Source organism: Ochotona curzoniae, unplaced genomic scaffold (genome assembly GCF_017591425.1).
Source record: "Ochotona curzoniae isolate NIBS_2020 unplaced genomic scaffold, NIBS_Ocur_1.0 contig_1014, whole genome shotgun sequence".
Classification (NCBI taxonomy): Eukaryota; Metazoa; Chordata; class Mammalia; order Lagomorpha; family Ochotonidae; genus Ochotona; species Ochotona curzoniae.
The window spans coordinates 49,273,972-49,297,888 of NW_024464920.1; the positions used below are offsets into that span (position 1 = coordinate 49,273,972).

General features: G+C 59.4%; 4 protein-coding genes across 6 annotated transcripts; 2 read left to right on the top strand and 2 right to left on the bottom strand.

The window, feature by feature from the left end:
- Nucleotides 1-527: 527 nt before the first annotated feature.
- On the bottom strand, nt 528-7,550 carry NAGA (alpha-N-acetylgalactosaminidase). Of its 2 annotated transcripts, none has more exons than XM_040986930.1 (10): nt 7,532-7,550; nt 7,112-7,190; nt 6,373-6,508; nt 5,855-6,026; nt 5,422-5,599; nt 5,051-5,145; nt 4,314-4,475; nt 2,584-2,781; nt 1,495-1,638; nt 528-1,133 (listed from the first exon to the last, which is right to left on the bottom strand). In XM_040986930.1, the coding sequence occupies exons 2-10, from the start codon at nt 7,125-7,127 to the stop codon at nt 999-1,001; spliced, it is 1,236 nt and encodes a 411-aa protein (XP_040842864.1). In that variant the 5' UTR covers nt 7,128-7,190; nt 7,532-7,550; the 3' UTR covers nt 528-998. The 2 variants fall into 2 exon arrangements, with proteins under 2 accessions (XP_040842864.1, XP_040842855.1); XM_040986921.1 differs by having other exon boundaries at nt 7,501-7,537.
- A 3,583-nt stretch (nt 7,551-11,133) lies between these two features.
- Nucleotides 11,134-13,075, top strand: PHETA2 (PH domain containing endocytic trafficking adaptor 2). The gene has a single exon (XM_040986941.1). The coding sequence runs from the start codon at nt 11,135-11,137 to the stop codon at nt 11,903-11,905; it is 771 nt and encodes a 256-aa protein (XP_040842875.1). The 5' UTR covers nt 11,134; the 3' UTR covers nt 11,906-13,075.
- Nucleotides 13,076-13,395: 320 nt separating this feature from the next.
- SMDT1 (single-pass membrane protein with aspartate rich tail 1) lies at nt 13,396-18,334 on the top strand. The gene is made up of 3 exons (XM_040986955.1): nt 13,396-13,660; nt 16,916-17,056; nt 18,135-18,334. The coding sequence occupies exons 1-2, from the start codon at nt 13,475-13,477 to the stop codon at nt 17,051-17,053; spliced, it is 324 nt and encodes a 107-aa protein (XP_040842889.1). The 5' UTR covers nt 13,396-13,474; the 3' UTR covers nt 17,054-17,056; nt 18,135-18,334.
- A 1,428-nt stretch (nt 18,335-19,762) lies between these two features.
- NDUFA6 (NADH:ubiquinone oxidoreductase subunit A6) lies at nt 19,763-22,954 on the bottom strand. 2 transcript variants are annotated; one of them, XM_040986968.1, is made up of 3 exons: nt 22,784-22,954; nt 20,750-20,865; nt 19,763-19,961 (listed from the first exon to the last, which is right to left on the bottom strand). In XM_040986968.1, the coding sequence occupies exons 1-3, from the start codon at nt 22,920-22,922 to the stop codon at nt 19,830-19,832; spliced, it is 387 nt and encodes a 128-aa protein (XP_040842902.1). In that variant the 5' UTR covers nt 22,923-22,954; the 3' UTR covers nt 19,763-19,829. The 2 variants fall into 2 exon arrangements, with proteins under 2 accessions (XP_040842902.1, XP_040842910.1); XM_040986976.1 differs by lacking the exon at nt 22,784-22,954 and adding an exon at nt 22,292-22,735.
- Nucleotides 22,955-23,917: the final 963 nt, after the last annotated feature.

Consider the following 23,917-nt stretch of genomic DNA (forward strand, 5'->3'; position numbering starts at 1 on the left):
GGAAGCACCTGGCTGGCTTGCTGGGCCAGCGGCTTCCCAATGGGAGAGAGAGCCCTCAGGGAACTAAAGGAGGATGGCGTGGTGGACAGGAGTTAGAGAAGCAGCCAAGGACCTGGTACCCCTGCTACTGCTTTTTCTCAGGAGGAGCAGCAGCAGGAAACAGATTTTTAAGACCCAGACACCCCTGCACTTGGTTGTGGACTGTAGCCAGGCTGGGAGGGAAATAATACAGGAACAAAGGTTGAGAAGCAGGGGTGGGGCCCCCAGTGAGGACAGAGGGCGTAGGTGCTGCTGGGGAGACACAGTGCTGCCCCAGCCCAGGGTGTCAGCTCCTGCATCCAGAGCAGAGAGGGCCCCTTGGTGCAAGGCTACCCACTTCTAGCAAGTACCATGTTCAGGTCGCTTTGAAGGACGAGGAAGTCACGCGCATTTTCCACGAGAGCAGATATGGGCAAGCTGAGACCCAGGCAGAATCACCGAGTGGCCTCAGCTAAGCAGCCGTGGCCCCAGCTCTGCACTACAGGCACTTGACTAAACAGCAACTTTATTGGCGAGCTGAGGGAGCCAGTCTCGTCCTGCCCCTCCCTCACAGCGGTTCCGGCCTGCACGGCCTTCTCCAGGCAGGAGAGCCAGTCACACAATCCAAGAGGCCAGAGCGCGACTCCTAATCACAAAGATTCCGAATCCTGATTCTGAGGCTAGAGTCCTGACGAGCATCCGCGCCCCTGCACGCCGGGGCTCAGGAGGCCAGCCGAGCGCTCAGCAACATCCGCGGGGCTGTGGAACTGAGGTGGAGGCGAGGAGGCCGCAGGAAATCACCCCAAGAGAAGTGTCTGAGAGGGCCTGGGAACTGGCGTCGAGATGGCACTTTGGGTTTGGTGTGGTCATGTGGATGAGCGGGCCCGAGGCAGCAGAGCCCTGCCCACCTGCCCTCAGCATGCCGTGGCTCCAGGGTCTGGGCTCTGGGGCGGCCACAGCCTGTCACATGGCCCAGCCCTTCACGACTGAGATATCTCTATGCTCTTGATGGGATACAGGTACCACATCACGACCCCTGAAGGGTTGATGATCACTGTGAAGTTGGTTTCATCCCGGAGGCCGCTGATGACGTCACCTGAGAACACATCCTGGGCCTGTGGTGGGCGGGGAGGGATGTTACCCAGGCCTGCAACTGTCCACCCAGCACGCCCTCTGCAAGTGGGGACCCTACTCCCCCGCCACCCCTGCACGGGCAAAAGGAACAGAAGCCTCGACAGATGGAGAAGCTCGAGGAACATGCTAGCACAGGCTGGCCGACTAGGGGAGCAGCATGGCTTTGGAGTTCCAGGGACTCATTTCTGTAGCCAGTGTGGTCGGCACAGCCTCAGCACACAGAAGCAGCAGACAGCTCCAGCCCTCCAGTGCCACAGGCACCTGCCGGAGGCCCCAAGGCTCTTGGCTCTGGAGACCACAGATAAGCAAGGAGCAGTTCCTGGAAGAAGCCAAAGCGCTCACCTCGTAGACCTTGGAGCCGGTGTAGTTCAGCTGCGACAGGGAGGAGTGGTAGCGGTAAGGCATGTCCGTCCTGCGGCTGAAGAAGACCAGGGCACTGGCCTCCCCAGACAGCGGCCGCTTGAACACTTCAATGTGAGATTTTTCCTGGGCACACAAGGTGGCTACTGGCGGGGGTCCCTTGCTCAGGTCCCCGTTCTGGCTCTCCTGAGCTTTGAGTTCCTCCAGCCCACAGCTGCTGCCCACACTGAGGTTTGGGCAGAAAGCCACAGCCCTACAGGCCTCCGCTGCCCTAACACCCCGTCCTTCCCTGACTCTGCAGGTGCTCACTGCCGCCTTCTTGGGGACTGGCCCCCTGCCATGACCCAGGGCCTGCCTCTTGAGCTCAGAGGACAACGGAGGGACACACACACCGAACGACGGCACGGCATGTGTGTGAGAGCTGACCCCTGCAGCTGCCGCCACTGGCGTGGAGGGCACTGTCCAGAGGACAAGAGGATGCTGCTCCGGAGGCTACACAGTGAGGCTGGCCGCCTAGGTTTCTCAGGCTGACTCGCTGTCGGCTCCTCCTCTAGGCATCACGGGTTCTATAGGTGCCTTCTTATTTCTGTAGATTTTTGTGCTCCAGAGTTGGGGACTTATGTTAACAGTAAGGGTTTTGGGGTAAGCTGCCAGGCTCCAGCAAGTCCCCCTTGGTACCTGACGGTGTGACCTTGGGGCAGTTACCAGAACTTCCAAAGTTTCCCTTCCCCTCATATGCAGAATGGGGAACGAGAGCCTGCCTTGCTGAGAAACTGCAACCTAGGAAGCTTGGCACCCAGTAGGTGCCTGGCAGATACCAGCAGCAGTAGCAGTACTGGCTAAATCTCGAGAGGGAAGCCCTCGTTTTCTGCAGCTCTGCACCTTGGCGTCCCCTCTGCACTTGCATGTAGCACCCTCCTCCCCACCCCCACGCCGTGCTGCTGGCCCAGCTCTCACGCTGGCCAGGCGAAGGGTCGTCAGCTACGCATCCCCAGGAGGGGTGGCCCCGGGGCAGCTGAGTCAACATCAGACCCAACCCTTCTCTTTCCCACTCGCTGTCACCCCAAGTACCTTAAGAATCCTGCGTCCCTGGATACCCAAGGGATCCTGGTTGATTTTGATCATGAGTGGATTCTGCAGGATGTCCATGTTCTGGGGTGAGATGGTACGCAGGTCTGTGGACATGAAGAGGGGGGCTGCCAGTATCGTCCACAAGGCCATTTGGGACCGGGCTTGCTCGAAGCTGAGTCCAAAGTTCCCTATGAGCAGCTGGGAGCAGAGAAGAGGAGCGGTCAGTCCTGACCTTTCCAGGAAGGTGTGCACTGGAGCCAACCCCAAACTTACAGTCATGGCAAGAACAGCCAGGAAATGGGAGGAATGATGGCTTCGTGTGTGAGGGACTGGCTCGGCAGGGCCACGTGGCTGCAGGGCCACGCCTGTCATTTCCCACCTGAATATCAGCTTTTCCCCCAGCAGCAACGTGGCCCTAAGTGTTGTGGTCGTAGCACATAATCAAATGACAAGTGGATGCATTAGCACATGCAAGTCAAGAGCACCCCAGGCAGCAGTGCAGGCAACCTGGGCACGGCTCCCGTACCTGCCACTAGTCGCCTACCTGCTGGATGAACCAAGGCAGACACGTGACCTGAGGCCAACCAAGCCACAGCCAGGCATACTCACTGCTAACGCACAACGGTGTCTAGTGTCGGCCATTTAACTAAGGGTTACATGATACACCCCGGTTGGTCACTGGGCCCGAGGAAACTAGGTGCAGATAGAAAATATGAAGGCAAGTGGAAAGCTCTGCAGCTGGGACATGCAGAACTGCGAGTCAGTCATTGCAGAAGTCACCCAGGAGCCCTTCTGCACACCCTACCGCCTTATCAGGGTCCAGGTGGCCCTGCTCCTCGTCCAACAAGCAGCTGAAGAAAGGACCCTGCCTGCTGCCCAGGTGCCCTCTGTTTGGGCAGGCTCAACCCCTCACCTTTTCCCTCTCTATTCTGTCCCCCAGAAAGTCTTCTCTCCTTTAACTAGCCACCTTCTAAAATCCTAAAACCTACCACAGCACTGGGCCTGTGCCAGACCCTGTGCCAAGTGCTTTAGAGGTGGCTACCACGGTCCTTCTCAGTTTTTCAATCAAAAAGCTAAGGTCCAGAAAAACAAAACAAAACAAGTCACCTGCCCAAGGCAAGCGGCAGAGCAGCAGCCAGTGCCCGAGGGGGCCCATTCCTGCCCTCCAGGCTGCCCTCTCCGCCTGGCTTAACGTTTGCAATTACTGTAAGCATCGCCAGCAATAAATCCTTGTTAACTGGAAGAACAGAGACCTATAAAACTAAGAGAATGGGAGGAGAGCAATGCACTGGCACCGTGGGTGGGCTGCACAGAAAGGCAGGAGGCAGAGGAAGGTTGCAGGGCCAGGCAGGGCAGGGATCTGCCAAGGACAGTGAGCACAGGGCACTGAGCAGGAACCAACGGCGAATGGGACACCTAGAGGGACAGAGAGAGCAGGTGTCATCGCAATCTACCCTGCAGACCAACAGCCTCTCAAGTCAGCGCCGGCCACTGTGGAGGAAACACCAGAACTGCTGGGAGAGCTGGTCAACAGTGGGCATTCCCAGGCCCCCCAGCCCTGAACATTCTGATGCAAAAGGAGGGGGTGGGTCCCCGGAATGCACCAGGGAACCAGCATCTGGGGCTAGTCTGGAGCAGCTGACGCAGGGGTGCATTTTAGAACTGCTGACCTAGGACCTGGCAGTGTGCGTCCGGGAAGGAAGTGAGCCCCGGGCTGTGGGGAGCGGTACCATGTCTGGGTCGTTCCAGCTCCCAGGGCCAGCCACTGGCTGCAGGACGTCCTGGTGCTTCACAAACCAGTCCACGATGGACAGCACACTTTTCCAGGAGTCCTGGATGTCGTCGTAGTTGCGCCAGAGGTTGCAGATGTCAGCCAGAAGGCTGTAGTTCACCTGCGTGTCGGGAGGGCAGTGCTCAGGACGGACCAAAGGCACGCGCTTTGCCCAGGACCCCACCCTGCCCTGCACGGGAGACAGGAGGTGGGAGGGGCGACGGCAGTGAGCTGGCCGTCTGTTCAGGAGGATGAAGGCTGTGGGATCGCCCAGCTCCATCCCAAGGTCTGCCCACTCCACCCTCTCATTCCAGCTGAGGTCAAGCCCAAAGTATGGGCCAGGGCTGACACACCTGCTACCCTCTCAGTGACTGCCACTGCTGGCCAGCCTTCTCCTTCAGGTCTCTCCTGTGTCCAGTGTCATGAGCGGCCCCTGGCAAGGTGCCCCCAGCTCCTTCTGAGGCCTGCCCCATCACAGCCTGACCTCACTAGCCTCGTGGCTCTCCTGGACCACTAGGCAGTGGATGCTGCGTGCCAGCACCTGTGCCTCTGCTGACTCAGATCCCAACCCCTTCAGCCCACCTGGCAAGGGCCCAGGGTGATGAAAGCCCCTCCTTCCGGGGCACACAGGGTCCCCACACATTAGCACATGGGTCCTCATGGTGAGAGGCGAGGGGGTCCCGATGTAGGACTGACCTTGGGGGGGAGGCCCCCCTCGTAGGCTGGCCAGCTGCAGGAGAAGGCGATGGGGCGGCCTGTGGCATTCAGGGCGGCAGACATCTTGGGATACCCTGAGGAGAGCCCAGGGCTTGCTTTAGGGACTGAAGAGGCACTCCAGGGCTTCACCCTAAACCTTCCCCTGTTGATGGTGAGGACACGGAGGCTGTGAGAGGAGAGGTTCCAACACATGGGGGGCCGCGGTGCCACCCCATCTTCTGGAGGCCTGGGAGTCTCGCTCCCTGCAGGTCCCGGGAGAGGGCAGACAGGAGCCAGCCCTGTGCGGGGCCATTGAGGCTGGGGCCAGCAGCAGGCTCTCATGGTCACCCCTCACTGGCCATGGAACTCACCCAGGCTCCGCTCCTCGGACGTGGAATAGCAGCCATCAAGCTTCAGCAAGTCCACCTTCCAGCTGGCAAAGGTCTTTGCGTCCAGTTCCACCTTGTCCAGCGTGGTGCCTGGGTACCCCATGCAGGTGAAGTTGCCCATGTCCTCATAGATGCCCAGCTTCAGGCCCAGGGAGTGAGCCTGGCGGGGGTGGAGGACATGGGAGCTTAGAAGCTTCATCAGGGAGCCTCTCACAGGTACACTGATCCAGCACCACCCCACCCGTCCCTCTGGGAAAGGAGGTTGAAGCTGTGGGCCACTTCTCCCTCCAACGCACACTTCCTCAGTAACAGGAACCTCCCTGGGACCCAGGTCCCTCTCAGGCGCTCGTCTGTGGCCCTCCCACCAGAGTGCTCCAGACACGAGGCCGCGGTGTGGGACCAGGAAAGTGCTCACGTAGTCGGCCAGGAAGGCGATGCCGTGGGGGAAGCGCTTGGAGTCAGGCACAAGCCGGCCCTGGTCATCACGGCCGCCAATCCAGCAGTCGTCGATGTTGAGGTACACGTAGCCCAGGTCCCGCCATCCGTCCTGGGCCAGCCGGTCAGCCATCTCCATGAACAGCCACTCACTGAAGGGGGAGGAGGACGGGGCAGCTCAGAGGCCTGGTCTGCCCTCCTCTTCCCAGTGGACATGCCCTTGCTGAGTCAGGTGACAGTGCGCAGCATGGCCAGGGCCTGGGTGCTCAGCCATGGAGCTGGGCGGGACGAGAGGAAGAGTGTGGGCGCAAAGGACAAGGGGTGGGGTAGCACGTGAGGGCCTGGCTGGCCTCTGATGTTCCCTCCCGATGGGCCCACAGAGGCCTCGGGTAGCCCAGGAGGGCCGGAGTCAGATCTCTGCTGACTGACCACCACGCCCTGCTCCCATGTGGCAGGGCCCTGGTTGAACCTGGGCAGGTGGGTGGGTCCCTTCCTGACCTGATGCAGTTCTTGGGGTCCTCATGACAGTCGATGTTGCAGCGGAAGCGTTCCCAGGCCAGCCAGCCCATGGGTGGCGTCCGCAGGAGCCCGTTCTCCAGCAGCAGCACCTGGCCCACCAGGGCCTGCAAGAGCACTGCGGTGGGGACAGAGGTGTGGGCCTGGGGAGTGACTCGGAGGGCTTCCCACAGCCCTGGCTGCCCGCTGTCTGCACCCCTGGGCCTGGAGGAGCACCAGCTCTGCCTGCAAGGGCTGTCAGGTGCATCTGGCGCCCACCAGCCGTGGCCACAGCAGGGCTGGAGTAGAAAAGCCTACAACTGGTGTCCTGTGCTCCCGCCAACCTGTCGACAGGACTGGACAGCACATGTGGCCAGGCTCCAGGTCCCCCGACAGACCCTCAGGAGGCCTCAGGGCGACTGCAAAGGGCAGCAGGCAGGACCCCCGCCACGCCGCCCCATCTTGCTCATCCCAGCCAGTCCCTTCTTTCTAAAGCCTTGGGGGCAGTTGCTGAGTGGCACTCAAGGGGCTGACCTCAGCACAGGCTGAAGGCACAAAGGAAGAGGGCTGAGGAAGGAAGAGGCTGGTCCGAAGGAGAACCGATCCCGGGTGGGTGGGTCACCTCCCTCCAGAGCCAGCTTGGAGAAGAGACGAAACTGTCCCACAAACCTCAACAGGGAAGCAGGGCCAGGTGTCTGCCGGCGGCAGCTCCCTCCCCAGGCGCCCCTGCCCACGCTGGTACCTGTTTTCAGCAACATTCTTCTGGGGTCCTCACCGCACCTGCTCCGTTTTATCCGCTTTTCTATACTGAACTCCGGAAGCTAAGAAACATTAGGAGAGCATTAGGCGTGGTGCTCGCCCTCGGCCGCCCAGCGACCACAGCCACCCACTTCAGCCCCAGCCCTCATTCCCAGAGCCTGAAGGCGAGCGCCTGCTGCTCGGCGGGGCTCCGAGCCCCTAGGGGCGGCTCTCAGCGGGACCGCGGCCAGAAAGGGACAGCGACCGACCGACCCGAAGACACCCGGCAAGAACGGAGGCGCGGGGCCGGGGCCAGACTCCGCCCGGCCACCCGTCTGGGTGCCCTGGTCCCCGACATCGACGGCCGCTCCGAGGCCCCGGGGAGGCCCGCACCTGCCTAGCGACCAACCGCACCCAGCGCCACCTTCGCTCTGTCCAGCCAGCCGCCGTTCCAGTCGCCTGATTCGCTCGCTGCGTTCGGGTGGGGGCGGGGCCTTCCGGCGACGGGACGACCTATCAGAATCCCCTAGCAACGCCGGGCCCCGCCCCCGACGCGCTCGCCCCGCCCCTCCGCAGCCGGCCCCGCCTCTTCGCAGCTCCGTACCGGCCCCGCCCCTCCGCAGCCGGCCCCGCCCCCCGAAGGTAGGGGTGTGTGTGTGTGTGTGTGTGTGCGTGTGCGTGTGTGTGTGTCCCTCTTTCTCGCTCTCATTGAGCACCTTGGCACAGGAAATGAGAGCATGTCCCCAGGGATGCGCCTTTGTAGCGGGGAGGGAGGCCAGGCAGGATGAATGGGAGACCACCAGCCAGGAGCAGGACCCAGCCCCGCTGACACACACCTGGAGACCGTTCCCACCGCTACTCTGCAGGCCCCTCCCTCAGACAGGTGCTTCTGGAGCAACTACTGGGAGCTCGGCTCTAGGCTGACTATCCTGGGCCCTGCACCTGCTGGCCGAAGCTCTAACAGACACCTGCCGCAGCAGGCTCAGGGACCAGCAGGAGCCCCCTGCCCCCAGCTCAGGCCAGCACCCTGCTCGCTCCTCACCGCCCACGCCAGCCTCTGGGCACTCCCTCTCCCTTCAGAACCTGGACACCTCTCCCTGCTGGCGGTCTCCCCAAGCCTCGCCTGGGACCCTGGCCTGTAGCAGTTTCCCTGTGTGTCCCCAGGCTCTACTGTGGGCTTTTCTCTGCAGAGTAAGTGGTCACAGCCCTCACTCATCCACACAGCCTTGTTCCCCCACCCACCCACTGACCCCACTGTCCCTTCTTTCCGCCCCATGCCTCCTAACCGCTTTGTTTCTGTGCCAGTTCCTCAAACCCAACAGGCCACAGGGCCTTTGCACCACGTTCCAGAATGTTCTTCCTTGCTGGGAGGCACATCAGCTCCCCCCTTTCCTTCAGTGTTGGTGGGATGAGGCCCACGCTGCCACAGGGCCACTGCTGTCAGACCACCTGAATGAGTTAGCGCACAACCCACAGGAAACACGCTGCACCCTGGAACAAACGCCCACCTGAGGCCCAGGGAGGGACAGCTGTACCACCCCATGGTCGCCTGAGTGAGGGGCCCTGGGCAGCCTTGGAACCGCAAAAGCAAAGCGCGGAGAGAAGCCGGGTCAGGCTGCAGAAACAGCGCTCAGATGAGAAGCCACAAGGCCCGGGCCGAGGGGGAGCGACCCTGTGAAACCCCAGCCCTTCGCCGCAGGCCCGTGCCTGCACAGGCTCAGAGCTGGCGAGGTGCCTGGCGTGGCGGGCCTCGAGCTCCGGCACACCCCGCGGCCCTGGGTTCGAGGCTCTGGCGGCTCACTGCCCACCACCCACCCTCGTGCCTCAGTTTCCCTCCCGTGCGGCGCGGAAGGCGGCTTCCAGGACTCCTCGGGCTGGTGAGGACCCGGGCGGGGAGGGGCGGGGGGCGGTAACCCGAGCTGCGCGGGCGGGGTCCCCCGGGTTCCCGCCGCCACGTTCACTCGCGGCCCGGGACGGAGGCGCAGGGGCCCGAGCCCGGAGCCCACCCTGCCGGCTGCCCCCGGGGGCTCGGGCGCGCTCGGCGGCGGGAGGTGAGAGCGGGCCCGGCGCGCTCCGGGGGCGACGTGGCGGGAACAGCTCGGGGCGCCGGCGGGGAAACCGAGGCGGCAGCCGGCGCCCCGGGTCTGGGGCTGGGGAAGGCGCCGGGAGGACCCCCAGCTTAGCGGCGACCCCTGCTTCAAATGCGGCGGGCGGGCTGAGGTCCCCACGCGGCGACCACAGGCTGGACAGCCCCATGCCCCCGCCTGGCTGCTCCGACAAAAGAATCGGGGCAGCGCGGCGCGCGGGCGGGAGGCCGGGGTGCTGTCCCGGCGCGCGGCCCTGGCGTCACGGGAACGGGCGCCCTTCCCCGGCCGGATGCGGGGGCCCCGGTGCGGGCCGGGCCGGACTCGGGACGTGCGGCCGGGACTCCTGGGGGGACTTTGGCCGCTCCCCCTGGCGCGGCCCCTCCCCCGCCCGGCCTGGCTTCTCTCCGCGCTTCGCTCTTGCGGTTCCCGCTTCCTTCCTCATTCCTTCGCTCATCACCCCTTTCCCCACCCCGCTAGAATGTAGGTTCCAGAGGGAAAGGGGAATTGGTCTCTCCCACTGATGCTGTCCTCACTTCCTGCTGGATCTTGAGGGAGATAACGTTCTCTGGCCAGAGATAACGCACCCCGCCCCCACACCTCAGCCAAGCCAGGTCTCCCCTACCCCACCAGAATCTGTAACATCCTGCCGCTGGCCACAGCACTGAACCCAGAAGTGAGGGGCCTGGTGGCCAGGTGAGGTCAGGCTTGCTTGCTGGTCAGGCGTGGTCCTGCCCCTTACAGCTCCCAGATGAACAGAAAGACCACGAATCGGGAAGCTGGGAGGACATTTAACCCGGATCCAGCCTGGGCACAGGGAGCTGAGGTCTGAAGGAGGAAGATCCAGGCAAGGGGACCCGTGCCTGGCCGGGGTGGACGGCTGCTGGCCCTAGCAGGGGCCAGGGAAAGTTCCTGGTGGAGGTGGTGATTTTCCAGGGGCCTCTGAGGTTGGGAAGGAGTTTTCATCCTTTAGAATGGGGTTGAGTGGGAGGACTGGCTGGCCTGATGCCCTCCTGCTGGGGGCTCCCCTGGAGGGGCGGGTTGAGGCCAGGGCGCCCCTGGACGGTGTCAGGGAGTCAGACCCTGCGGCCTCGGGTAGTCCCCTCTATCGTCCTGGGACTTCATTTCCCACGGGTTCCATCAGGTACCACTGTCTTGTCATGCGTGGGGTCCTGGCTGGCGCGGTGTAGCTGTCCTTTCCAGCCACCCCCGGCTGCCCTTTGGGACCCAGAGAAGGCCCCAGTCAGAGCCCTTGCCACGAGGTCGCCTGCCTCCCTCCGCCCCTGTTGGTGTCACAGGGGCTGCAGGTTCTGGCCAGAGAACGGCAGGGATGTGCCCAGTGGACAGCCAGCAGAGGCCAGGAGGGTTGTGGGGTCTTGGCTTTGTGTTGGAGTGACGCCCCCAGCACAGGGGCGGGCTTCTGTGGGCTTGCTGTGTACCATCACCCACTGGACCGCCTGGCCTGCCCGTTTGTCCTTCCTTGGGAGTTCTGAGAAGCACAGGTTTTGGCAGGATCCTCCTGGCTCCTTTGAGAGAAAAGACAAGGTGGGCCCAAGTCGTAGAGGACAGAGCTGGTCAGCAGGGCCCTCAGGGATCGGGCCTAGGTGTGCCTCAGGGTCAGCACCCTTCCCTCAGGGGCCCCTGGGTCCTAGGTGTGCCCCAGGGTCAGCGCCCTTCCGTCAGGGGCCCCTAGGTGTGCCCGATGGTCAGCGCCCTTCTCTCAGGGGCCCCTGGGTCCTAGGTGTGCCCCAGGGTCAGTGCCCTTCCGTCAGGGGCCCCTAGGTGTGCCCCATGGTCAGCGCCCTTCCCTCAGGGGCCCCTAGGTGTGCCCCATGGTCAGCGCCCTTCCCTCAGGGGCCCTGGGTCCTAGGTGTGCCCCAGGGTCAGTGCCCTTCCCTCTAATTCTCTTGCCATCTCTCTTGCTTGAAGCTCTTGCAGGAGTCATGAAGTTGAACGAGAGGAGCGTGGCCCACTATGCCCTCAGCGACTCCCCAGCAGATCACACAGGATTTCTGCGCACCTGGGGGGGACCGGGAGCACCCCCCACCCCCAGCGGCACTGGCCGAACATGCTGGTTTGTTCTCAAGGGCAACCTGCTGTTCTCCTTCGACAGCCGGGAGGGCCGGGCCCCGCTGAGCCTGGTGGTGCTGGAGGGCTGCACGGTGGAGCTGGCCGAGGCCCCCGTGCCGGAGGAGTTCGCCTTTGCCATCCGCTTCGATGCCCCGGGAGTGCGTCCGCACGTGCTGGCGGCTGATGGGCCGGCGGCCCAGGAGGCCTGGGTGAAGGCACTGTCCCGGGCCAGCTTTGGTTACATGCGCCTGGTGGTGCGCGAGCTAGAGAGCCAGCTGCAGGACGCCCGCCAGAGACTGGCCTTGCATCGCTGTTCATCCCACAGAGCCACGGCCAGCTGCAGCAGGCCCCAGGTTCCTGACCGCCGGTCTCCGAGCCTGCACAATGGCCATGTCCTCGCCAGGGACCTGAGCCCCAGGGGCTCCGTCGAGGAAGGGGGCGGCAGGCTGGGAGCTGAGAGAGAGCTGCGAGGCTCAGCTGGCCTCCTCCTGGGCAGAGGGCAGAGCCCTGTGTCCCCCGAGACCTCCTGCTTCGCCACTCTGCACGACTGGTACGGCCAGGAGATCATGGAGTTGAGGCGAGGGTGGCGGCGGCGGCAGGCCCGCAGGAGCCCGCCCGAGCTTGAGCGCCAGGACCGGTCCTGAACACCGGGGAGGGGGCCACGTCCAGTTAGGCCCCAGTTCTGCTGGTCAGGATGCTGGGGGCCAGTGCCTTTTCTGGAGTTGAAGGTTTACTCATTTCCGACGTTGTTCTGGGGGGTGTTGCACTTTCTTCTTGCATTTTAGGTGTTCTCCACATGGGCCTTCTGCCACCACATCACACTTTGCAGGCACGGAGAAACGGGAGAGGCCTCGAAGGAGGCAGCATTGCCCTGATGTCGTGATATGGTCAAAAGGATGGACCTCCTGTCTTGTGGGGGCCTCTCGGGTGCAGCTCTCCCTAGGGAGTGGTGGGAGGATTGGCCACGTGACTCCCCAAACTGCAGTGTGTGTTAGAAGTTTCTGGAGGCAGGGAGCCTACAGCCAGACGAGAGGCATTTGCTCTGTCCGTCAGTGGCCTGTGGCTGCCTGGTAGGGGGTGGTGCAGGCTGGCATCCCGGGATGGACTGGCTTCTTGCCCCTGTGAGCAGAACCCTCGGTGCCCGGGCCCTCAGCAGCAGACCCCCGGCTGGGGGTTGGGGTTGGGGGAAGGGAAGAAGACTTGGAGTGTGGTGTCCCCCCACCCCCAGGGTGGTGCCGCTAGTGCCTGACAAATTCCTCAGTCTGGCTGGGCTCCCCTAAAGGTTCCTGAGACCACCTGGGAGCTCCCCCTGTCATGTGATCACCCAGGGTAGACTGGCCGAAACCCTAAGAATCTTAGTCTGTTGTTCTTGGGGGAGGGGCGGGGGTAGAGTGGCTGGCTCACAGGGCCAGGGGCCAGGCCAGCTGATGCCCTAGGAGAGTGGTCAGGGGTGCCCCTTCTGCGGGCGGTGACCTGGCTGGGAGCCCCAGAGCTCACTAGGTTTACTTTCTGCAGGCTTTTCTGGCCTTTGCCCTTGTTACAGGGGTCTGTGTGAGAGTAACACTATTCAGTATCATGAATCTGACTCGGTTTGGTTGTTGCCATCACTGCTTCTACATATGCAGACACGAGGGCCAGCCGGCTAGCCGCCGACCCTGGTCCCAAATCAGGCTTCACGTTGGTACAACTTCCACAGTGCTTGCTCCCTGGGCACACGGAGCCCGCAGCCTCCTGCACCTGTCTTAGGCACAGATACCACAGCCCTTTGTTCTGTAACGATTGTTATGGTGGCTTTTTTTATATACGCTTTTTTGTATACGATCAAAATATCTAAGTAAAGTTCTTTCCATTATGATGCAATTCGATTCCTTGCGCTTATCTCAGCAGTCGCAGAACGCCCACCACGCCTGGCCAGGAGTGTCGCGGGTGTGAGAACAATAATGACAGGAGGATGCACAGTCACGCCGCGGGCCCCGCCCCCCGGAGCGCTGCTCCGCCCCCGGAGCGCTGGCCCCGCCCACCAGGGAGCGTCGGTGTCCTCGTGATGTCACCACGCTGAGTGGTGACGCACGCCCCTTCCCTAGGGCGGCAGGACCGTAGCTACTGCGCAGGCGTGGGGGCGTGGCTTCCCGTGCTCTCCGCCCAGCGTCGCGAGGCCAGCTCCGGGCCGGGCGGTGGGGTCTGGGCGCCCAGGCGAGGGGCGGAGCTGGGAGATGGCGTCCGGAGCGGCTCGCTGGCTGGCCCTGGCACCCCTCCGATCCGGGGCTCTCCGCAGCGCACCGAGTGTTAGGCAAGGTGGCGATGGCGCTGCCGTCCGGGGCGGCTCCGGGCCGAGCCTGGTACCTTCGAGGTCAGTCATCGTCACCCGCAGCGGCGCCATTTTGCCCAAACCCGTCAAAGTGAGTGTCTGCCTGAAGGCGGGGCGAAGGGGCCATGGCGAATCATTGTGGGGCGTGCCTGGGTCGGCGTTGACGGACAGGGGCGACGGCCAACCATGCGGTCGCCTTGGGCTGGTAGGCGGAGCAAGGACTCTGCTAGAATGGGTTGCTCCTTTTGACAGGTGGGAGAAGGAGGGAGGGCTTGGGCAGGGCGCGGGGCCGAAAGCCGAGACAGGTGGCTTCTGGCGAAGGGTGTGGATCCTGTTCCGTGCAGCCGGTCTAGGCGTTCTAGGCTTTGTGCACTGATTTCAGACAAGTCGGCGTATTTCTTCCTCTTCGATGAGCTGAGAGGGAATCCTGGGAGGACTTTGGAAAGCAGGGTGCGTCAGACAGGCCTCGCCTTCCAGTGAGTCATGACGGGTGTGTAAGGAATTGCTGTCGCAGTTTTTCACAATTGAATCAGAGGCCAGAACAATGTAGTCAGTACCGAGGCTTGCTGCCCAGTGAGGTCCTGGCTTGCTGGCACAGCCCCCACCTGCAGCGGTTTCCCCCAGTCATGTATGCCAAGCATTAGTTTACATCTTGCCTGTCCAGTGTAGAAAGCATTTAAGAATCTTTATTTATAGCGGAGAGCGGCCAGAGAAAGATTGCTTGTTCTTGTATTTGCTCGTCCACTCCCCAAAATGACCTCAACAGCCCTGGCTGGTCCTGGCCTAGACTGGGAGTCCAGAATTCCATCTGGATCCCTTGCGTGCATGGCAGGGACTCAGCCATCTCCTGCTGCTTTCCCAGGCCACAAGCAGGGAGCTGGATGGGAAGTGGGGCCGCGGGGACATGAGCTGGCATCCATATGGGATCCTGGTATTTGCAGGGGGAGGATTGGCCAGTTGAGCCCCTCACCCCAAAGGCAAACTTGTAAAGCGAGCCTGGTGCTGTGCTCACGCACAGTTGACTGCAGGGCGGCTTCACAGTGGAAAGCTGCGAGGTGAGGGGACCACGCCGAAGAGGAATGGCCTTTACAAGGTGCAGCTGAAGAGGAATGCTGGGTAGTTCAGGAACTACAAGGGACACTCTTCAGCTCAACTAACTAGTGAGATAACCTTGCTTTTCTGAAAATATGCTGGAATCAATTTAAAAAGTTTTTGTTGTTTATTTGGAAGGCAGTTAAGGAGAGGGAGACATTCTGTCTGCTAGTTACTGTCCAGCTGGCCCACGATGGTTGCAGCTGGGCCAGACAGAAGCCAGGAACCAGCAGCTCTACCACGTCTCCCCATGTGGGTGTAGGGACCGAAGCCCTTGGGCCATCTTCTGCTGTTTTCCAGTGCAGTTAACAGGTGGCTGGATTGGAAGCAGCCAGGACTTGAACTGGCACCCACGTGGAATGCTGGCATTAAGGTGGCAGCTTAAGTGGCTGTGCCACACGCCTCCTGAAATCAGAGTTCTTGGGCACCAGATGCCTGTTACTTAATCAGTTGTTCAGGATATATTTTTAAAAATATTTATTTTCATTGGAAAGCCAGATTTTACAGAGGAGAAAGGGAAAGACTGTGCATCAATTCACTTCCCAATGGCTTCAGCGGCCAGAGCTGAGCCGATCTGAAGCCAGGAGCCAGGAGCTTTTTCCTGGTCTCCCATGTGAGTGCAGGGTCCCAAGGTTTTGAGTCATTCTCCACTGCTTTCCCAGGCTACAAGCAGGGAGCTGGATGGGAAATGGAGCAGTCAGGATTCGAACCGACACCCATATGGGATCCTGGTGTGTGTAAGGAAAGGACTTTATCCATTAGGCTACTGCACTGGGTCCCAGAATATTCCCTTCATTTTTTAAAAAAAATTTATTGGAAAGTCAGATATACAGAGAGGAGGAGAGACAGAGAGGAAGATCTTCCGTTCAATGATTCACTCCCCAAGTGAGCGCAACGGCCGATGCTATGCCGATCCGAAGCCAGGATCCAGGAACTTCTTCCAGGTCTCCCACACGGGTGCAGGGTCCCAAGGCTTTGGGCCATCCTCGACTGCTTTCCCAGGCCACAAGCAGGGAGCTGGATGGGAAGTGGAGCTGCTGGGATTAGAACTGGCGCCCATACCGGGGCATTCAAGGTGAGGACTTTAGCCGCTAGGCCATGGCGCCGGGCCTCATTCCCTTCATTTTTTTGCTCTCCATTTTCATGTACCTTTTGTATTGTATTTATTTATTTTGATGTTTACATAGTTGAGAAGGACAGACACCCATGTGGACCACTGATGAAGGTGGGAAGGATCGAGGAATGGGGGAAAGTGGGCAAGTCAATTGCTTCCAATTTTTTTTTTCTTCCCGTATCTGGAGGAAGGAGGGAGAGAAGGGGGAGGGCCGCTCCCAGCAGCCCACGACATCAGTGCCCGGGATGTGAAGTGGCCACTTGATGTCATCCCAGAGTCCCCGCTGTGGAACACATTTTCATGTATTTTTGTGGTATCTCCTTCAAGAGAGGACAGAAAGATCTTCCACCTGCTGATTTACACCCCAGATGGTCGCAGTGATTAGAGCTGAGCCAATCCTAAGCCAGGAGCCAGAACGTCTTCCAGGTCTGCCATGTGGATGCAGGGTCCCAAGGGTTAGGGCCGTCATCCATTGCTTTCCCAGGCCATAACCAGGGAGCTTGGTGGGAAATGGAGCAGCTGAGACATGGACCGGTGCCCCTATGGGATGCCGGCAGCTATAGGTGAAATAGCCATCGTGCCAGCCCCAGCTTTATACGTTTCTTCCTGGCATCATTTTGTTTTTTTTAAAGATTTATTATTATTATTATTATTATTTTTATTGGAAAGGCGGATATACAGAGAGGAGAGACAGAGAGGAAGATCTTCCGTCCGATGATTCACTCCCCAAGTGAGCACAACAGCCGATACTATGCCGATCCGAAGCCAGGAGCCTCTTCTGGGTCTCCCATGCGTGTGCAGGGTCCCAAGGCTTTGGGCCGTCCTCGACTGCTTTCCCAGGCCACAGGCAGGGAGCTGGAAGGGAAGCAGGGCTGCCGGGATAGAACCGGCACCCATATGGGATCCTGGGGCGTGCAAGGCGAGGACTTAACCACTTGCGCCACCGCGCCGGGCCCCCTGGCATCATTTTGGATGACCACAGCACTCGCCTTACCTCCTCTTGCAGTTATTATCTGTTTTGCTGTTGTTGTTGCTCTGTACTTTCCGGAGCCTTTGAAGCCAAGTGCCGTGTGGTGGGCTGGGTCTGCAGGAGGCGGCCTGGGCCCTGGCACTCACGCCCCCCCCCCCCGCCCTCTGCAGATGTCCTTCGGCCTCCTCCGCGTGTTCTCCATCGTGATCCCCTTTCTCTACGTCGGCACGCTCATCAGCAAGAACTTCGCCGCTCTGCTTGAGGAGCACGACATTTTTGTCCCAGAGGATGATGATGATGATGACTAGCAGGTGAGACTTCCTGGGCCAGGAGCAGCACGTGGGAGGCGCGGGCGGGGCGAGGCCTGGCATGGCAGGGCAGAGCATTGATGAACTGACAGCTTTGGGGCTCCCATTTCTGCCTTTCCCTACAAATTCACTGGGCTCTCGTCCGATGAGGCGGGCACCCCAGCCAGCCTTTGCTGCTGGCTTGACATACCTTCAATCAACCACACTTTCTCAAAGATTTACTGGATTATTTACAAGTTAGGTCCTGCTTCTGCTGGGTCACCTCCCAAATGGCTGCAGTGTATAACTTGGCCAGGACTTGAGCCACTCTTCATACAGGGTGCCAGCATAACTCCACTTCTCCCCATTCTCTTCTTTTTTCTATTATTTTAAGATTAAAAAAAACTTTTTATTGGAAAGTCAGATTTACAGGGAGCAGAGACCTGTGCTGGTTCACGCCCCAAGATGAGCAGGACCAAAGCCAGGAGCCAGAGACTCAATCTAGGTCTCCCACGAGGAACCCAACTAGTTGAGCCGTCACCTGCCTCCTCCACCTGCCTCCCCCGGGGCGGGGTGGGGGGACTCCACCTGCCTCCCCCTGGGGTTGGGAGGACTCCACCTGCCTCCCCCCTGGGGTTGGGAGGACTCCACCTGCCTCCCCTGGGGTGGGGGGACTCCACCTGCCTCCCTCTGGGGTGGAGGGGACTCCACCTGCCTCCCCCTGGGGCCTCAGAAGGAAGCTGGCACTGGAGCTCAGGCAGATGTGGAATGTGGCTGTCCCACCCTGTCTTGACTGCTAGGCCAGCTGCCTCCTGCTGCTTCAGCTTAATGCCACCCATTCTTCCACTTCCTTCACCCATTTAAAGCGAGTTCTGCTTCCTCACAGAAGCAGTCTCAAGTACTTCTTCTGTAACACTTGATATTACGTGCTTAAACGCCCCCAGGTCGCACAGACGATGAGCTCATGGGCGGCAGAGAATGTGTTTTTTACACTTTGGGGTCCCCAGCGTCCGGCCTCCGGTGAATGCCTAGTGATGCGCTCCGCTGTCGTTAGGTGCTGGGGGCCTGTCTCTTGCCTCACTGTTGCTTCCCTTTCTCACAGGGCACAGGAAAATGCTGAAGGGAGAACGCACCAGCTGAAGAACTGGTGCCGCTCGCAGCCTGTGCCTCCGCCACAGAAGGGCCAGGGAGCCCCTCAGCCCCCAGTGCAGCGGAGCCTCCTCCACAGCCCCGATCCCCGAGATGTGCTGTCCCGTGAGCACTGGAAAAGCAATCCTATCATGAATAAACATAATAAACACAGCTTAGTATGACTGTGCGATGGCCCAAGTTTCAACATGAAGACTGCAGCTGCCTGTCTCTTTAAGATTTATTTACTTTAAAGGATTACAGAGAAAGGGAGAGATACCATCATTGGGTCACTCCCCAGAAGCCCTGATGGCCAGGGCAGGGCCTGGAACCAGGAGCTTCTTCTGGATCTTCTGTTGATTTTCCAGGCTGTTCGCAGGGAGCTGGACCAGAAGTGGAACAGCTGGGAAATAAATAAGCATCTCCTCACATATGGGATGTCAGCACTGCAGGCAGTGGCTTTACCCACTGAGCCACAGCACCAAGCTCTTTGATCTACAACCCAGAATACTGAGGTCCCTGTGGATGTGCAGAGATAATTGGGGGGGCCCGAGCCCTGTTTCCATGTTTTCTTTTTTTTTTAGAATTTTAAATAAAATATTTATTTATTTTATTGGAAAGGCAGATATACAGAGAGGAGGAGAGACAGAGAGGATCTTCCATCTGATGAGTCACTTGCCAAGTGGCTGCAATAGCCGAGCTGAGCCAGTCTGAAGCAAGGAGCCAGGGGCTTTTTTCAGACCTCCCACAATGGTGCAGGCCCAAGCACTTGGGCCATTCTCTGCTGCTTTCCTAGATGCATTAGCAGGGAACTGGATGGGCAGTGGAGCAGCCAGGACTCAAAACTGGCATCCGTATGGGATGCTGGCACTGTATGCAGTGGCTTAGCCCTTTAAGCAATAGCATTAGCCCCCAGAGATCATTTCTCAGAGCTAAACCAGAGACTACCTTTGGGACCCTGCACCTGCATGGGAGATCTGAAGGAGGCTCCTGGCTCCTGGCTTCAATAGGCTCAGCTCCAGCTGTTGTAGCCACCTGGGGAGTGACCAGCAAACGGAAGATCTTTGTCTCTCCTTCTCTCTATAAATTTGACTTTCCAATAAAAATAAAATCTCAAACAAAACAAACCAGTAGGTCTGTGTCGGCTGTGGGCAAGCTGAGTGGCTGTGTGCCTAGCATGCCTACCTGACGAGTAGGAAGTTAATTCCACTCCCAAGAACTGGAGCTTGCTGCAAGTAGAGGGCAGAGGGCTCTGAAAGTCCTTTCTCCTGAGAACCCAGGACAAAGTCCATTTGTCAGCTCTGTCTCTGCTCATGAGCTCTGCCTGGTCCCTTGACAAGAGTTGGATCAGCGTGGCGCCTTGACACCAAGGTGTCCCACTGTGAGGACTCCACAACCAGAACAGAACTAGAGGTCAACTGGCCTCATATCCACCGTGACAGTTTCTGAACAGATGAGGCTCTGAGAAGAATTCCATGTACTTTATAGCAAATACTGCACTTCAAGAAAAGGCAATGAACAGGTGTTTATGTATATCAAAACCCAGCTTATCTGAGTAAAAAGCAAGAAAAATCAGCTCATCAATGCAATTCTACCACACAGTGACTGCTGTATACTGAATTTATTTAAAATAATTAAATAACACCGTGCACCTTTCCACCGAGTGACTTCAGGGGTCATGACCAACATAGAACTTGGACAGGAAATCCTTCGGCTTCGGTGTTTCTGTTTCATGGAAGAACCGCATGATATGTGTCCGTTGCTTCCACACGTTAATGGTCTCCTCCAGTTCCATCTTTCCCTGCACAAATGAAGGCAGAGGTCATAAAGGGGCTGCGCTGAAGGAATGCAAGGAAGCCAGGATTCTCTTCCAAGGTGAAGGACCCTCACAATTTCTTTCTAGGTAACAGCCTCTGCCCCTGGAGGACGAGGGCTGGGTGACCTGAGGCCTTTCCAACACTCTGCAACTCTGTTAACTTGTCCCGAGGACACACATCCAGGTCGGTAGGGCCTCAAAACTGGAGACCGAGGGCTTCTGTTCCCGCTTAATACTTCTTCCACGCCATTTACTGGTCCATGCTGACGCTCCTGCTGAGCTAATGCCACGAAGACAGAATCAGCTCCACGATCTGATCCCACATCCACAGGCCCCAGCCAACCTGCCTGCCTCTTCCAGCTGCAAGCTGACACACAGGCAGAGCAGTAGGGATGAGGTTCCAGTACAGATCAAATGTTCCTCCTTATAGTTTTTTTGGTTATAATACATAAATCCAGTGGATTTTCTCTTCAACAATGTTTAATCTATTTAACCAGGCAGTAATCTCCAAACTCAACTACTCTTTTGAAACTAAAAGTTTCAAGTGTTCATCTGGGAGGACTGAGAGTGAGACAAATAGGGAAGCGCTGCCTCCACTTGTTCCCGTTGCAGATGCTTCCAGCCGCGGGGGCCAGGCGGGGGAGCCCAGTGGCTGCCTCCGAGTCCTGATCACCAGGACACTGGCATGGACCCCAGGCACTCCGCCATGGGGAGGCGGTGTCCCAGATGTGCCAGAGGCCCTGGGGGATCAGGGGTCAGTGAGGGTTATTTACCTTAATGACCAGAAGATCGACCACCCTGGGGTCCGTAACATGTGCATTCTTCATAAACATTTCTCGGACTTTATCCCGTCCCTGCTGCACGGTGATGTCTAGCTGGAATAAGTGCACTGGAGGGAAAATGTGATTCAGGCTAGAAATTACTTGGTTAAAACATTCTTAAACGCTTGAGTCGGTGAATCCTGACTGAACACACAGGCAGCCCCCCAGAGTTAGGTGCCCGAGACCCCGGGGATGCGTGGACCTGGCACTTCCTCTCCGAGCTTTCACACCGTCTGGGGAGATAAGACCACTGCTTTGGAACAGGCAGAAGTCTGAGCAACTTGGGTTCAAATCCTAGCCTTGTCACTTTCTCATCTGATCCCGTTTATTTTAGCAGTAAAATGAAGACAATGATACCTATTACTCTAGTAAAAATACCTGTAGTATTAATACGATAGTAATAATACTCTAGCAATAATACCTGCTACTCTGTGGTACCTGGCTTAGTCACTCAAGAAGTGAAGCACAATACAAATGCAGGCTGTGAGCCTTGCCGGCGCCTCCCCGCACGGCTCAGCACACGTGGGCTTCATTGCACTATGCCGCTTTCCCTGGGCCGTCCCGAAAACCGCTGAAGACTCGGGGATTCTGTTGTATTTACTTTCGTGTCTCTCCAAGCCTCTAGTACTGACCCTGTGCTACAAGAGGCACCAGGGAAACAGGAATTAAGTGCAAGAACTGTGTGTATAAAGTCTCCTGTTAAGTCAAGGACAGTTCTGGCCTGGTCTCCCACGCCCAGCGAGGGAGATGCCCGCCAAGCTCCAGGTACGGGAATTGCACAGGCAGGTTCTGGGTCTACCTCTCCTACTAAGAGGTGACTTGAGGCTTTAAGGTACTTAGCTTAGCACTGGGTCACAGGCAGGCATTTCGATGAACACTAGTTACTACCAGTACTACCACCTGCTTGCAGGACTGGCTTTGACTCCTCAGCGGGAGTGGCGGTGGCAGCACCGCACCAGTGTCCCGCAGGCCGCTCCCCACGCCGCTCTGCAGGCACGTGGAACCGCCCAGAGCCCTGTGGCTCTGCGGGTACCGACCGGGACGGCACCAGAAGGAAGTGCTGGGAAGGCACAGTCCAGAAAGTGCTGGGTTCTGAGGCGGGAGACCTGGGTTCTAGCTTCACCTCGGCCACTGAATTTCACCAGAACGCAGGACGGTCTCCTGTGCCCCCCACAAGAAAGACTGAGACGCTCCTCCAAGTATGCCAAGTGTTGTTAGGCACCCACCGGATCCTGAAGGCATCTCCCTACTGACCCTCCCCCGACAGGACAGATCACTTAAAACTTAAATCTCTCCGGCAAGTGACGGCCCTGTGGGGTGTCACGGGGCCTCCCCACGCACTCATCGTGAGCGCCTCGGTTCTCAGACCCACGTTAAAACACGCGAGCCCACAGCAACGCAGTGCTGCCCGGGGCAGTGTCCCTGGGACAGCCCTGACCTTCCCAGGGATGGGGGGAGTGCCCAGGCGACAGTCTCTCCATTCTGGGGGTTCACCTGACGATCCTGCAGCAATGGGCTGAGGAATTCCTAAGGGCAGGGAGACCCCAGGGAGCAGGGCTTGGGGCGACCTTGGGAAAGCCATTCCCTTTCCCGGTCTGGCTCTTCTGTGGAGGGATGACTTGCCACATCCGACGGTCCCTGTGCGCGTCCGTCAGTAGATTCTGGAACGCGGGAGCCGACTTTGGGTCCCGGACTACCAGAGCCACCCGCCACCGAGTCCCGGCCGCTTTCCTCCCCCGGGGCTTCGGGAAAAATCCCGAGGGACGAGACCAAAGGACGCCTGGAAGTGCGGCAGGGATCCCGGACACAGCCAGTGTTTCCCGCGCCGCCGCCAGGCCGGGTTCACCACACGCCCGGCTGAGCTGCTTCCCCCTGCAGCAGCACCCGGGGTCGCCTCAGTCCAGCCCGGCCGGTGGCCGGAGGCAAATGCGGCCGCGACCTTGGGCGTCTCTCCCCCGCAGCCCCGCGGGCGCCGCTGCCGCTCACCTGCGTTCGGTACCTCCCGATACCAGGCGCGATAGAGCTCACGCACTCTCCGCTTGGCTTCGTTCAGGTCGCGACTGAAAATGGGCTTCACAAACGTACTGCCCGCAGCCGCGGTCCGCTGAAGGCCGCTCGCCGCCATCTTGCCCCTCACCGCCTCTTCGGTGCGTGCGGCGACGTGCTGGATGCGAATATCTCCTCTCATTGGCTGAAGATGGAAGCCACGCCCCAAGTGGGAGGGAAGACGGCTCTTATTGGCTTTTCGATTGGCTGGGAAGCCACTTGAGGCGGGCTAAATGGGAAAGGTGAAGGTTGCTCGTCGTGGACACGTCTCGCGACGGCCTGGTTTCCGAGAGGAGGCCGCCGCTGGGTGGCGAGCTGGCGCCATGGTCACCGAGCTGGCGTGGGACTCCCGTCCGCGTCCTGCCTTCTGCTTGCTGCCGCGCTCCGCTCGTGGGCGCCGGGCTCTGAAAAGGCCCTTCAGTCGAGTCAAGATGCGGCCACAGGTGTTGGCTGAGGTAGATAATGGCTCCGGGGCTGCCGGACGCTGGCTCTCTCCCTCAGAGGATTTTTGTTTTGTTTTGTTTAAGCAGCAGAACTTTATTATTTTGATAAACCCGCTCTCCTGAAATACGGTCTAGACAACAACGCATTCTCCTAGCGTTTGGCTTTGGGCGCTTCTCCGCGGCGTAGGGAGGCGAGTCGCAGCCTCGGCTGCATTTTAGACACGGACACTGGCGGCGCCAACCCTGGGTCTCTGGGGAGGAATAGTCTGGAATTTTGGAACTGGAAGGAACCTCAGGTGGTCGGTCCATCCCAAGTGGATCTCTCTTTGTTGGGCTTTTCACAGCGGCGTGACAGCTGCATACCCAAGAGAGTCCAAGGGTGGAAGGAACAGCTGAGCGTGCCTGCAGTCTCTCCTGCGGGTATTAGTACACGCAAGGTACAGGTGGGGAGACTAGGGGTGCAGTCCAGGTCAGAGCCGCATTAGGTACCCCCTCCCTGACTCCTGCCTAGCGGGGCTGGGCTCCTCCTGAAAGTGCGGCTGATGAGCCCCTTGCCAGTGCTGGGGAGGAAGGGTCTAGGCCCATGGCTGGCCTTCGCTCTGGGACCCTGTGGGGAGGTGTGTGGCCCAGC

Excerpts from the sequence above, each read along its gene's own strand:
- NAGA (XM_040986930.1), bottom strand. Across the intron at positions 6,027-6,372 it reads GACCCCAAGAACTGCATCAG|TGAGTGGCTGTTCATGGAGA; the intron begins GTCAGGAAGGGA and ends CTCCCCCTTCAG. Across the intron at positions 2,782-4,313 it reads GCTGGAACGACCCAGACATG|CTGCTCATAGGGAACTTTGG; the intron begins GTACCGCTCCCC and ends CTCTGCTCCCAG.
- PHETA2 (XM_040986941.1), top strand. The coding sequence starts at position 11,135 with ATGAAGTTGAACGAGAGGAGCGTGGCCCACTATGCCCTCAGCGACTCC.
- SMDT1 (XM_040986955.1), top strand. The coding sequence starts at position 13,475 with ATGGCGTCCGGAGCGGCTCGCTGGCTGGCCCTGGCACCCCTCCGATCC. Across the intron at positions 13,661-16,915 it reads TTTTGCCCAAACCCGTCAAA|ATGTCCTTCGGCCTCCTCCG; the intron begins GTGAGTGTCTGC and ends CGCCCTCTGCAG.
- NDUFA6 (XM_040986968.1), bottom strand. The coding sequence starts at position 22,922 with ATGGCGGCGAGCGGCCTTCAGCGGACCGCGGCTGCGGGCAGTACGTTT. Across the intron at positions 20,866-22,783 it reads TCGGGAGGTACCGAACGCAG|TGCACTTATTCCAGCTAGAC; the intron begins GTGAGCGGCAGC and ends TTTTCCCTCCAG. Across the intron at positions 19,962-20,749 it reads TCGATCTTCTGGTCATTAAG|GGAAAGATGGAACTGGAGGA; the intron begins GTAAATAACCCT and ends TCATTTGTGCAG.